At 46.8% G+C, this 11,841-nt stretch overlaps 1 protein-coding gene, 1 long non-coding RNA gene and 1 other non-coding gene across 11 annotated transcripts in view; 1 reads left to right on the top strand and 2 right to left on the bottom strand.

Annotated features, from left to right (window-relative positions):
• The window catches only part of Itgam (integrin subunit alpha M), a 50,401-nt gene extending 48,314 nt beyond the window's left edge, over positions 1–2,087 (bottom strand). The window contains exon 1 of one of the 2 annotated variants that reach the window (XM_087624257.1): positions 1,983–2,087. In XM_087624257.1, the coding sequence (XP_087480383.1) occupies positions 1,983–2,010 (28 nt within the window). In that variant the 5' untranslated portion in view covers positions 2,011–2,087. The remainder of the gene's footprint in view (positions 1–1,982) is intronic. The other variant, NM_012711.2, reaches the window with a different exon arrangement.
• A 791-nt stretch (positions 2,088–2,878) lies between these two features.
• Positions 2,879–3,039, top strand: Rnu1-140 (RNA, U1 small nuclear 140). Its single transcript, XR_015656566.1, has one exon. It is a non-coding gene; the product is annotated as a U1 spliceosomal RNA (small nuclear RNA).
• Positions 3,040–3,808: 769 nt separating this feature from the next.
• On the bottom strand, positions 3,809–9,498 carry LOC102556135 (uncharacterized). 8 transcript variants are annotated; one of them, XR_015647481.1, is made up of 5 exons: positions 9,422–9,498; positions 8,805–8,909; positions 4,896–5,061; positions 4,635–4,804; positions 3,809–3,999 (listed from the first exon to the last, which is right to left on the bottom strand). It is a non-coding gene; the product is annotated as an uncharacterized LOC102556135 (long non-coding RNA). The 8 variants fall into 8 exon arrangements; XR_015647480.1 differs by having other exon boundaries at positions 4,635–5,061; XR_015647478.1 differs by lacking the exons at positions 4,635–4,804; positions 4,896–5,061.
• Between the last annotated feature and the right edge of the window lie 2,343 nt (positions 9,499–11,841).

Below are 11,841 nucleotides of genomic sequence, written 5' to 3'. Positions count from 1 at the left end.
AACACACATTTCCAGTCATGACCATTCCTGTCCACATTCACCGAAGCTCTGACAGCCCAGGACAGGGATCCAAACAGTGTAGGGTCTGTCTGTTAAGTTTTTGAGACAGTGTTGTATATCGCCCAGCCTGACCTGGAACACTACAGTGTAAGTGTGGATAGCCTAGACCTCCTGGTCTTCTGAACACTACAGTGTAAGTGTGGATAGCCTAGACCTCCTGGTCTTCTGAACACTACAGTGTAAATGTGGATAGCCTAGACCTCCTGGTCTTCTGAACACTACAGTGTAAGTGTGGATAGCCTAGACCTCCTGGTCTTCTGGCTTCCATTCTACTTCCCAAATGCTGGGGTTGCAGGGGTGGGCCATCACACTGCAATCCATTCACTTTTTCTACAGAAGACCAGCTGGTTAAGCAGAACCCAGCACCAGGGAGGCAGAGGCAAAAGTCTCAACAGTGAGTTTCAGACCAGCCGGACTGCAAGACTGTGGAGGAAAAGGCATTGTTGTTGTTGTTGTTTTGTTGTTTTGTTTGTTGGAGACAAAGTTTCTTTGTGTAGCCCTGGCTAGCCTGGAACTATCTCTGTAGACCAAGCTGGCCTCAGACTCTTAGAGACCCACCTGCCTCTGCCTCCCCAGTGCTGGGATAAAAGGTGTGTGCCATCACGCCCAGCTTGAAGAAAAGCTTTTAAGACAGTGTCTCTCACATCCTAGGCTGGCTCTGAACTCCTCATGTAGCTGAGGATCATCCTAACCTCCTGATTCTCCTGCCTCCACCCCACCCCCAGTGCAGGGGTTACAGGGTGCATTACCGTGTCCAGTTTATCTGGTGCTAGGGATCAAACTGAGAGCTTCTTTCGCACTGGGCAAGCCCCAGGCCTCACCTCTATCTACCAAGTTTTCATCAAGCAATTTCAAACTGTAACCAATTATCACAATTTTTGTGATACACATTTACCCGTGCGATGAATAAGATTCTTGAGGAATGACATTTCTCTAAACTGGGAGTAAAGTTAGTATCCCCCAACACTGATGGATGGTAGATGTTTGTCTTTTAAGACGAGTAGAGACCACATCTAACCCACGGGCCAAATGTGCTGACTCGGGCCTCTAAGTGCCTATGAAGATGAAGAGGTATGGCCAGTCCCTCTCTAAGCCCACAATGGCTTCTTCCCCCACTGTCACAACCACAATGGTTTACACAACAAAGGCCTCAGTAAGAAATTTTCCTTCCTATGCAAGTTTCAAGTAGTTCCTTCCCTTCTTGATTCACTCCCTACAAAAAGAGGCATAAAAAGAAACAAACCAGTCTTTGATTATCAGTCATCCAACAAGCATTCCCACTAGACTCCTGTTGATTAGAACGTAAGGCTAAGAAGTGGTACGAGGAAGGCAGGAGGAAGTGTACCTGCTGTGCTCCCTGGAGCCACGCCTGCACCTCGGTAGCCTCGTCTATGAACAGCCTCGCAGTCGATGGATTTAGTCCTTCATCCATGCTTCCCTAACCACTCCTCTCGCCTACCTCTGCTTTTTTTCTTTTGGAATCGTTTATCCTTCCCTAAAGCCCTTTGCCTCTCTACCGAGCTCCTTCCTATTCCCTGACCTTTCTCTCCACTCACAGATCCAAAAGAGCCCCTCCTCCCCTTCTGAGGCTCCCTTCTGAGTTCCACCAGCACTGCACACACCTGATACATAGACATGCATCCAGGTAAAACATCCACGCGCATAAGATTTTCTTTTTAAAAGTTCGCCAAGAGTTGGTCCAGCAAGGTGGCTCGGTTACTAAAGGCGTTTGCCATTAGGCACCGACCGCCTGAGTTCAATCCTTGGTATCCATATTTCCTAAAGCCCTTTGCCTCTCCCCACCTACTCCTCCCTACAACCTTCCTCTCCACTCATAGACCCAAAAGATCCCTTCCTTCCCATTATGAGGACCCCACCCCCTTTCCCCAACCCTGAGGATCCCCCAAGACCCCAACACATACCTGTCACCAGAAGAAATTTAAGAGTCATGACTGAAAGGAACAAAACCCTAGGAGATGTGTGAACTGCGGGGTTGCTGGCACCACAAACACTTTGAGGAAGCCACTAAAGCCAAGAGGGGTAAAAATAGAGAAGTAAGAGGCAAAAGCTATGAGAGATTCAAAGAAAGAGGGCGGAGGCTCTACAAATGCCCAGCCCTGTGTAGCCTTCCTCTGGGACATCACAGCTTGCTTTTTCTTGCCACCCTGCTTCCTTGCCCAAACTATCAAGGTTACCGCCCAAAGGTGTCATTTGTCACTCATTTATTATGGGGGTAAAAAGCTAGGTAGTAGGCTCAGTGTTTAGGACCAGGCTGGTCTCCCAGGGGACCCACATCTTGTTCCCAGTACACACATGGAGGCTCGAAACCATCTATAACTCCAGTCCCAGGGGATCTGAGGCTCCCTTTGGCATGTGTACACATGGTGCATGCAGGGTCCACATACATACATATAACAAATCTCTTTTTCAAAAATAGAGCCAAGAGTTGGTCCAGCCAGGTGACTCAGCGGTAAAGGTGCTTGCCATTTAGCACCGACCCCCTGAGTTCAATCCCGGGTGTCCATATGGTTGAAGAAAAGAACCAACTCTTTCAAGCCGCCCTCTGACCTCTACCTCCACACCGTGGTTCAGGCCCACACACCCCCAAGGAGGAAAGAAACCATTGGCTTCTTAACCACGGTCACATCCAAGACACAGTGTAGTGTTCTGTATACTTCATGAAAGCATTTTGAAAGCAGAACTTGAAGTTATTATATGCAGTGGAACTAGAGGATGTATTGTGAGATATTTAACCATTTTTGCCCTGTTGGGTATAAAGTCTACTCTAGGTTCTTGTTCTTAAAAACAATGGGTTCTCATACTTACCTGGCAGGGGAGACACTATGATCAGGAAGGTAGTTTTCCCAGGTGAGGCTCGCCCATTACACTTGGGGTGTGCTAACCCCTGTGATTTCCCCAAATCCAGGATTCTCAATTGCATAATTTGTGTTATGGGGGACTGTGTTCCCCTGGCCCCCTCAAAAAAGAAAAAAGTGGTTTCTTTACTCTCTGGAGTTTTTTATTCTTTTGTCTTGTTTACCTCTATTTATTTATTTGGGGTGTGTGTGTGTGTGTGTGTGTGTGTGTGTGTGTGTGTGTGTGTGTGTGAATGTTTGTGTGTTTCACTGTGTAAGTATGAAGGTCAGAATACAGGTTGCTGGGGTCAGTTTTCGTCTTCCACCATGTGGGTCTCAGGGATCAGATTCCAGTCATCAGGCTTAGTGACAAGTACTATCTCATGGATCTTCTTCTTTTATTGTTCTTGAAAAACAATACCAATATGTTGTCCAAGCTGATCTCAACCTCGCTGATTAAGGTAATCCACCTGCCTCAGCCTCCCCAGCAGTAGACCTACAGCCACGCCTAGCTTCCTTCTCTCCCCTCCCCGACCTCCCCCAGCCCCCGGAGCTGAGGACCGAACCCAGGGCCTTGTGCTTGCTAGGCAAGTGCTCTACCACTGAGCTAAATCCCCAACCCCCTCGTGTAAGCAGAGGCTCAGATTCCACTGACTGCCAAGGTCTAAGTCAAGTCTCAGAGCAGCTCTTCAGTCCAGGGTTTTTCTCAACGGCCCACTGTTCTAGTGGCATTTCTGTGGCTATGATAAAATGCTATGACTGGGGTTGGGGATTTAGCTCAGTGGTAGAGCGCTTGCCTAGCAAGCGCAAGGCCCTGGGTTCGGTCCCCAGCTCCGAAAAATAGAAAAGTAAAAAAAAAAAAAACAAAAAAACAAAAACGCTATGACCAAAAGCGACTTTGGGAGGCTTTATTTTACTTTAAAACTCCAGGTGACTGCCCATGATTTCATGAAAGTCAAGGTAGGAACTCCAGCAGGTTACGTCACAGCCACAGTCAACAGCAGGGAGACAAATGCACTGCCTGCTTGCCGGATTCTTCACACTTACACAGTTCAGAGCCCTGCTGGGGAGAAAATGGTGCTGCCTACACAGGGCAGGTTCCATATCAGTTAGCCATCAAGATACTCGCCCACAGACTTACCCCGGGGCCAACTTAATGAAACACTCCCTTGGTTGAAGCTTTCTGAGTAGGGAACTCTAGGTTGTGGCAAGTTGATGTTTAAAACCAACCATCACAGACGCTGGGAAGATGGCTCAGCAGTTAAGAGCATTTGTTGCTCTTGCAGAGGACCTGGGTTCAATTGCCAGCATTCACAATCATGTGTGTGTGTGTGTGTGTGTGTGTGTGTGTGTGTGCGCGCGCGCGCGCGCGCGCACGCATATGCATGCACTCAGGCAAAACATCCATAAACACTAAAAAACAAACAAACAAGCAAACAAAAACCGCAGCCACCATTTCCCCAACCAGACAACCGTGGATAGACTGCCAGCCCAGTCCCCCCCCCCCCCCGCCATGCCCACTCTTTCTTCTTTTCTTTTCCATGGCTGGACATCTAACTAGTACAGGTAACATGTTTGGAAGGTGACCTGGAAAAGTGGGGATGTGGGTAAGAAAAAGAAGTCAGAGGGAATTAGTCCTGCAGAAGCTGGAGCTTGGTACACTAGGACCACTGGGAGCCTCGGTTACCTGGTGAAGAGACAAGAAATCTAGACACTTACGCTTAGCTCACGTTAGCTATTGGTTGAAGAATTATCTGTGGGAAATCCTCCACTCTTAGGCCCAGCCTGCCCTTCAGCCAAGTACAGCAGGCTCCAGTAGTTGCTGAGTCCTCTCACATAAGTGGCTGATGGTTCTCTTACAAGGCCACCATACATGAAATTGTCACATGCTGCAGGGACATGGATGGGCATCTGCTACAAGTATGCATTTTTCCCTGGTACTTACTACATGAGGTTGCAGGATATTTTCATTGTCTGTACCTGACTCCCTGGCAGACTGTAATAGTCCCATAACAGGAGAGATTCTCCAGTGTTCCTCAGTGTCTTTCCAGAGGAGACTCTGCCTGGTTCACAGACATTTGTGAGGTTTGGATGAGTTTGGTCACCATAGGCTCATGTGTTTGCATGCTTAGTCCCCGCTGATGAGCTGTCAGGGAAGGATTAGGAGGTGTTTTGCTAGGGGTGGACTTTGAGGTTTCAAAAGCCCACAAAAGCCCAGTCCCCTCCCAAACCCTCTCTCTCTCTCTCTCTCTCTCTCTCTCTCTCTCTCTCTCTCTCTCTCTGCAGCTGCCCCTGCCTGCTGCTGCTGCCTTCAGATCAAAATGTAACTCTCAAACACTTCTCCAGCACCATGTCTACCTGCCTATCCCCCCCATGGTGATAATGGACTAACCCTCTGAAGCTATAAGCAAGCCTCCAATGAAATCAACGAAATGCTTTCTTTTATAAGAGTTGCCTTGGTCATGGTGTCTCTTCACAGCAGCAGGAAAGTGACTAAGACAACATCCAATAGAAATTAACCGAGAGAGAACAGTCTGGGTGTGGACTGATCAAAAGCCCCATCTTCAGGAACCATGGAGCATAATCTATCCAGTGTAACTATTCTGGAGCTCTGAGGTCAGTTCAAAGGATAATCTCATGCCCATGTTTTGGCAATCTCAGAGACCAACAAAGTAAGAAAAGGAAGTAGGAGGGAGACCCATTGAGAAGGTCTACAGTGGGAGAGAGGAATGGGATGAAACCCAAGGCTAAGGAATGGAAATTACTAAAGTTCAAACTTGTCAAACACTACAAAAATAAAAGTGAAAATGTGAACCGAAAAGAGTGGGGTGAACTGAGTGTCAGCTTCCGTCTCGCTCCAATTCCTGACCAGGGTGTGACCACCATGCCTTCCCCAACATCAATCCCTGTACCCTGTGAACAAAATGAACCCTTCCTTCCCTAGGTTGCTTTGTCAGGCATTTTGTTACAGCAGTGAGAAAAGATATTTAGTGGAGCAAGGGCAGCTGATCTGTGACCACACTAATGAAGAAAGGGCTGTCCCTTCTCCTCAACTGCTAATTGAAGTAGTCCCTTCTGGAGGGGTAGGGCCTCATAGGCCCAGGACCCAAGCCTGTGGACTGGTGCTGCCCTGGGGACTAAGAGTGGATCGTCTCACCTCTGTTAACCCAATCCATAAATCCCATCACAGACATTCCCATAGACTTGTCTCCCAAGTTATTCTAGATCCTGTCTGGTTGACAGAATTAACCACCACACCTTCTAACTTCCAGAAGAAAGTGTGGGTTGTAAATTGAGATTCGTTTGGCTCAGTGTCAGCTTTGAACCCAGCAACAGATACGGACCCCAGCACACAAGCCGGCAGCTGTGGGTGCATGACAAAAGTGGATTACAGTTTACAGAAGCCGGAACCAGAAGTAAGCCTGAAAACCGGAGCTGAGCCTACAGTTGCATGCAGAAGCAGGAATTTACCCCAGGACCACATCTGTTGCCTTTTCCCTGCTGGTTGAAGCAACTTTCTGGAGATTATAGCTGCCAAAGTGTCTCCCTTCTCCGCACCCATCCCATGCTGAAGCCAGGCTGACCAACTCTGCTAAAACCATCCAGACCCAGATCCAGCACTTTGAGTCAGTCCACCCCAACAGCACCCCATGTATGAGCTGCTGGATCATGTGACAAACCTGGTCCTGCAGAACCAGAGCATGGATCACTGTGACTGGGCAATGGTGGGGTTCAGGAATCGACACTCAAGCCAAACAAACAGCGATCTCAGTTAAGCAACAATAGCTAAGTGAATGCATACCTTAACACTGGACACCCAGGACCACAAAAAAAACCCAAAAACTCAGGAACCTAATTGCAGTACTAGTGTGCTCTCAGGGTAGACAATTTACATGAGAAAGCAGGTTCATATCCTAAAAACCAGGTTCAAAGGGCAAGGAGGGGAACAGTCGGCTTATTAGGCAAAGTATTATCAGCTAACCTTCAAGCTGATATCAGAACATTGAGATCAGAACAAAAACTATAGTGAACTTATACATAGGTGCAGGAAGGGCTGCCCAGTGGTCAGCTCTGACTCAAGATATTTTAGAATAACAGTTCATACTGACCTTTGACTTGATGGGTCCTCTGTAAAGCTCTGTGGAAATTCTTAAGATTAGCAAACCTCATAGAGAACACTCAGAACACGCAGAACAGAACAGGGAATGTGGTCTGCATGTCCTTGTGCCGTCACTTCTCTGTGTTAGTGACTGGCAGGTTACAGCAGCAATGTGAAAGAGCTGGCAGGCATGGAACAAAATGGCAACAGATATTGCAGGGGCAGAGGGAGGCGGGTCAGACCATAGCAGTCAACAGCAAGATACCTGAGAGGAGTCTCTGAAGGTCCAATATTGATGGTGTGTCAGAGACCAGAAACCTGGAACCAGAGCAATGCTCACTGAAATGAACATTTGTATATATATATATATATATATATATATATATATATATATATATATATATATAGTGTGTGACACACTGACACACTGCAGCTTCCAATGTCACTACAATGAATGGATGCGTGAGAGGTGGGGAAGAAGGAGGAACGAAACAGTGCATGTGCGGTGGAGAGAGGCGGAACTAGAGAGGCCGCAGCTGTGACAGGTGTGAGAGAAGGTTGTGGTCAATGGAGCCACATGTTGTTTCCCACTGGGGTCAGCAGGGTGGCACGCAGCAGCCTGGAGCTTGTGCAGACTCATCCCCTAACACATTGCCCAGCCACACGATCACTCTTGCTCTCTGTGCAGCAACAGGATGTCTGGGATGAAGAATGATTCATTTCCTGGATTGGACCTCCTCAAAAGATCCCCATGAGCCACACTTCCCCTGGAGGCCATGCTGGCATCTACACTATTGTCCCAGGCTAAGATGAAGCTCGAGGGCCATGCTGATGCCCATGGGCCTTGATGTTGCTGTGATCCTGCCCTGAGCTGCCCTTCCCTATAGGATCCAGCCATTTTGGTTACCTACCCCTTTTGTAGCCTTGTGCTCTTGGCTGTTTTACCTGGTACCCCCCTCTTTGCAAGCCCTTCCCCTCCCCTCCCCTACCCTCCCCTCCCAACATGGTCCAGCCCAGTCTGATGATGTCCACTGTGGACTCTCCCAGATGTCCCTGCCTCTGGCTATGCTCTCTCTCATGTGTACAACAAACCTCCTCTCCCACCAAACCCAGGAGCAATCATGTGCCTACCTATTTCTTTCATTCTTTTTTCATTCAATTAGAAACACACCAGAGAAGGCTGGAAAACAGGGAACCAGGAAAGCTCTTCTGCTCTAAAACTTGCCAGAGCTTTTTTCAAAAGAAAAAAAAACAAGGAAAAAAAAAGACAAGGGGTAAAAAGGAAGATAAAAAGGAAAGAAAAACAGCTGAAGACATGGCTCAGGGGTTGAGAACAGGGACTGCAGAGGCAGAGGCTCCCAGTTTGTTCTGATTTCTGCATACCCACACAAGGACACACATATAGCACAACTTAAAGTAAGAAAAATAGGATGAGGGGCTGGGGATTTAGCTCAGTGGTAGAGCGCTTACCTAGGAAGCGCAAGGCCCTGGGTTCGGTCCCCAGCTCCGAAAAAAAGAACCAAAAAAAAAAAAAAAAGAAAAGAAAAATAGGATGGGCATGGAGGCACACGCCTTTAATCCCATCACTGGGAGGCAGAAGCAGGTGGGTCTCTGTGAGTTTGAAGTCAGCCTGGTCTACAGAGTGAGTTCTAGGACAGCCAACAATAACAACAACAACAACAACAACAACAACAACAACAATAATAATAATAATAATAAATAGATAAAATAATAATAATAAATCTAAAAGAAAGGAAAAGGGAATGGCAGTTAGGTACTGTAGCATATACCCCAATAATCCCAGCTTTCTGGAGATGAAGGCAGAAGAATCAGAAGTTCAAGGTCATCCTTGCCTACATCACTGATACAAAGGTCAGTCTGGGACACAGGAAACCCTGTTGAAAAAAATGAAAGAAAATCAGCAAGATGGCTTAGTGGGTAAAAGCCTGACATCCCCAGTGTGAGCCACATGGCTGAAAGAGCTAGCTGACTCCTGGACTTGTCCTCTACCTTCTTCTATACATCCCAGCACAAGTGGGCACACACGCACACATGCACACACACACACACACACTCACGTGTACACACATGTACACACGTGTGCATATACACACATATACTCATACACACACATACACACAGAGAGACAAGCAAATAAATTACAAATAAATGTATCAAAATTTTGTGAAGAAAACGAGCAGGGGACCTGACACTGCCATCGAAAATAATGCATTTTCCCAGAGAGAAGCAAGAAACCCATCTCTGGCCTACCTCCCTCATCAACCACTGCCCTGGTTTCACTTCCATTTCGCAAAACTTCTCCAAAGCAGTTGTCTATATCCACTGTATGTTTTTCTCCCTAGAACCCCTTCTAAGCATGCAAACCCTGTCTTAGCCCCTTCCCTACCGAAACAGTTTCAGAAGTCACCAAGCCAACTTGCTTTACTGCAGCCTTCAGTTCCCTGTCCTTATCTTTAGTGATTCAGCCCTTTTAACACTTCCTCACCACTTCCTGTAACTAATTTGTTTAGTTGGCATCTGAAACCCCACGGCCCTGTCTCTGCTACCTTGGTTCCTCCTCCTTAGTTCCTTAGGCCAGTTCTTTCCTCCCCAGTGGAGGAGCTCAGAGCTCAGTCCTTTTACCTCTTTTATAGTAGTAATAGTAATGCTTGCTGTTGTTGCTGCTGCTGTTGTTGTCATGGTGGTGGTTATGGTTGTGGTTGTGGTTGTTGTAATTGTTGTAGTGTAGTTGTTGTTTCTCTTGTAGTTGTTGTTGTAAAGGTAGTTGTTGTAGTAGTAGTTATAGTAATAGTAGTAGTAGTTGTAGTTGTTATCAAAGTTGTTGTTGTTGCTGTTGTTGCTGTTGTTGATTTGAGACAGGGTTTCACTATGTAGCCCCAGCTGTCCTGGAACTCAATATCTAAAACCAGGCTGGCCTCAAACTCTCAGAGATCTGCACACTCTGCCTCCCAAGTACTGGCAGTTCATATGTATGTGTGCATGTGTGTGTTCATAGATGTACTTTTATGTGCATGTTCAAATGTACATCTTTACTGGTCAAACAATTCAGCCCCTTGCTGGTGTGGCCTTGTTTCATCGCCAACCACTGCCCATCTGACCCACCGTCCTAATCCCTTCCTGTGGACCGGCACATAAAACAAGGCCACAGACCACTGAGGGCCTGAATTATTTGACCAGTGAAGATGCACCGGGTCATTCTTAGGTTCCAATGGTTTGTTGTTTACACAAACAGCCAAAGCTCCTCATGGTCTCCATCTTGTAAATCATAAAGGATGACAAGCAGAAAGCTATACCCCTATAATCCCAGTACTTGGAAGGCTGAGGCAGGAAATCAAGAGTTTGAGGACAGACTGGGCTCCACTTCCTGTTCCTGTGTGATTTGAGCAGCCTCTGTGTAACTCTCTGCTACTCATTAACTTGCCTTCCCTGCAAGAACACACTGAGATGCTCCGAAACCAGGAGCCAGAAGTCAGATATTTTGGTCCCTGAAGCCACAAGTCAGATATTTTGGTCCCTGAAGCCACAAGTCAGATATTTTGGTCACAATAATACAGCAGTAAATAACACAAACTGTGAGCCAAACTGATGTTAAACCCTAGCTCTATAAGTATGTGATTTTTTTTTATTGTATTTGTCATATGTGTGTGGGTGTTTTGCCAGCATACATGGCTGTACATCACATCTGGGTGTAGAACAAGGAGGAGGGCAGAAGAATGTGTTGGATCCTCAGAAAGCCATGATATGAGTGCTGGGAACTGAACCCCACTCCTCTGGAAGAGTAGCCAGTGCTCTTAACCACTGAGACATAGCTTCAGCTCTGTAGGCATAGGCCTTGATAAAGTTCCTCTCTGCACCTCCTAGTTCTTAGGTCAGAAATGGGGAAGTTCTACTATTACTATATTGTAGTGGTAATGATAATTCAGGGAAGATAACATGTTAGGGAGAAGGCCATGAATGCTCCGTCCATGTTAACTATAATTATTTCACTGTGTCTTGAGTCTAGCCATGATAAATTTTAAAAATATACTTTTTATGCCAATCCTGTGATCCTATATGACCCTGGGAGGTTTAACCAGTTCTAAGAAGCCACGGTGATAGTTGTCTCCCTGTTCTATTGACTGTGCAACAGTATTTCCTCAAATAAGAAAACACACAAGTACCACAGGTCCTTTCTGTGATGAATCCAACTGCTCTCCAAAGCCAGACCTCCCCTTCCTCCTCCTCCTCCTTCAGGGTCTAGCCTGAGTCTCCCTGACCTCCCTTCCATGCCTACTCCCCAGACCTGGACCAGTACATCATCTAGTGCACCAAACTCGTCTGGGCACCCGTGCCTGCACCACAGTCAATCACAGGATTCTTCCTGAACACTACTCGGTGCCCCAGTCAACCAAACGTACCCTGCCCTCCAGACCTGGACCACAGTGTGTTTCCTGTACACCAACTCAGTTCCCTCTGTCCACCTGACTTCATTCATCCCAGCTATTCCCAAACTTTAAACCCAAGCCTCCCACACATCTTCTCCTCTGCCTCAACCTGGTCTGTCCACACCAGACTCAGAATTTTTAAAGGAAGCCTGCATGCCCAGATCTCATTGCAAAAACTACCAACAATATGAAAGACCAAGGCAGTATCTTCTCTCCAAAGCCTACCAGATCTGTAGAAATGTCTGCCATTGAGTTTCCTAGATGAACCCCAGAACACAGAATTTAAGAGAACAAACGGACTTCATCAGAGAATTCAAGGAGTTTAAAGAAGACACAAAGAAAGAGCTCAATGAAAGTGAGAGGAAAGAACGTAGGAAAGTGA

The sequence above is a fragment of the Rattus norvegicus genome, chromosome 1 (assembly GCF_021556685.1).
Source record: "Rattus norvegicus strain SHRSP/BbbUtx chromosome 1, alternate assembly SHRSP_T2T, whole genome shotgun sequence".
In the NCBI taxonomy this organism is placed as follows: domain Eukaryota; kingdom Metazoa; phylum Chordata; class Mammalia; order Rodentia; family Muridae; genus Rattus; species Rattus norvegicus.
Note: the sequence above shows the minus strand (reverse complement) of the source record. Positions and strands in the feature narration are given on the sequence as shown.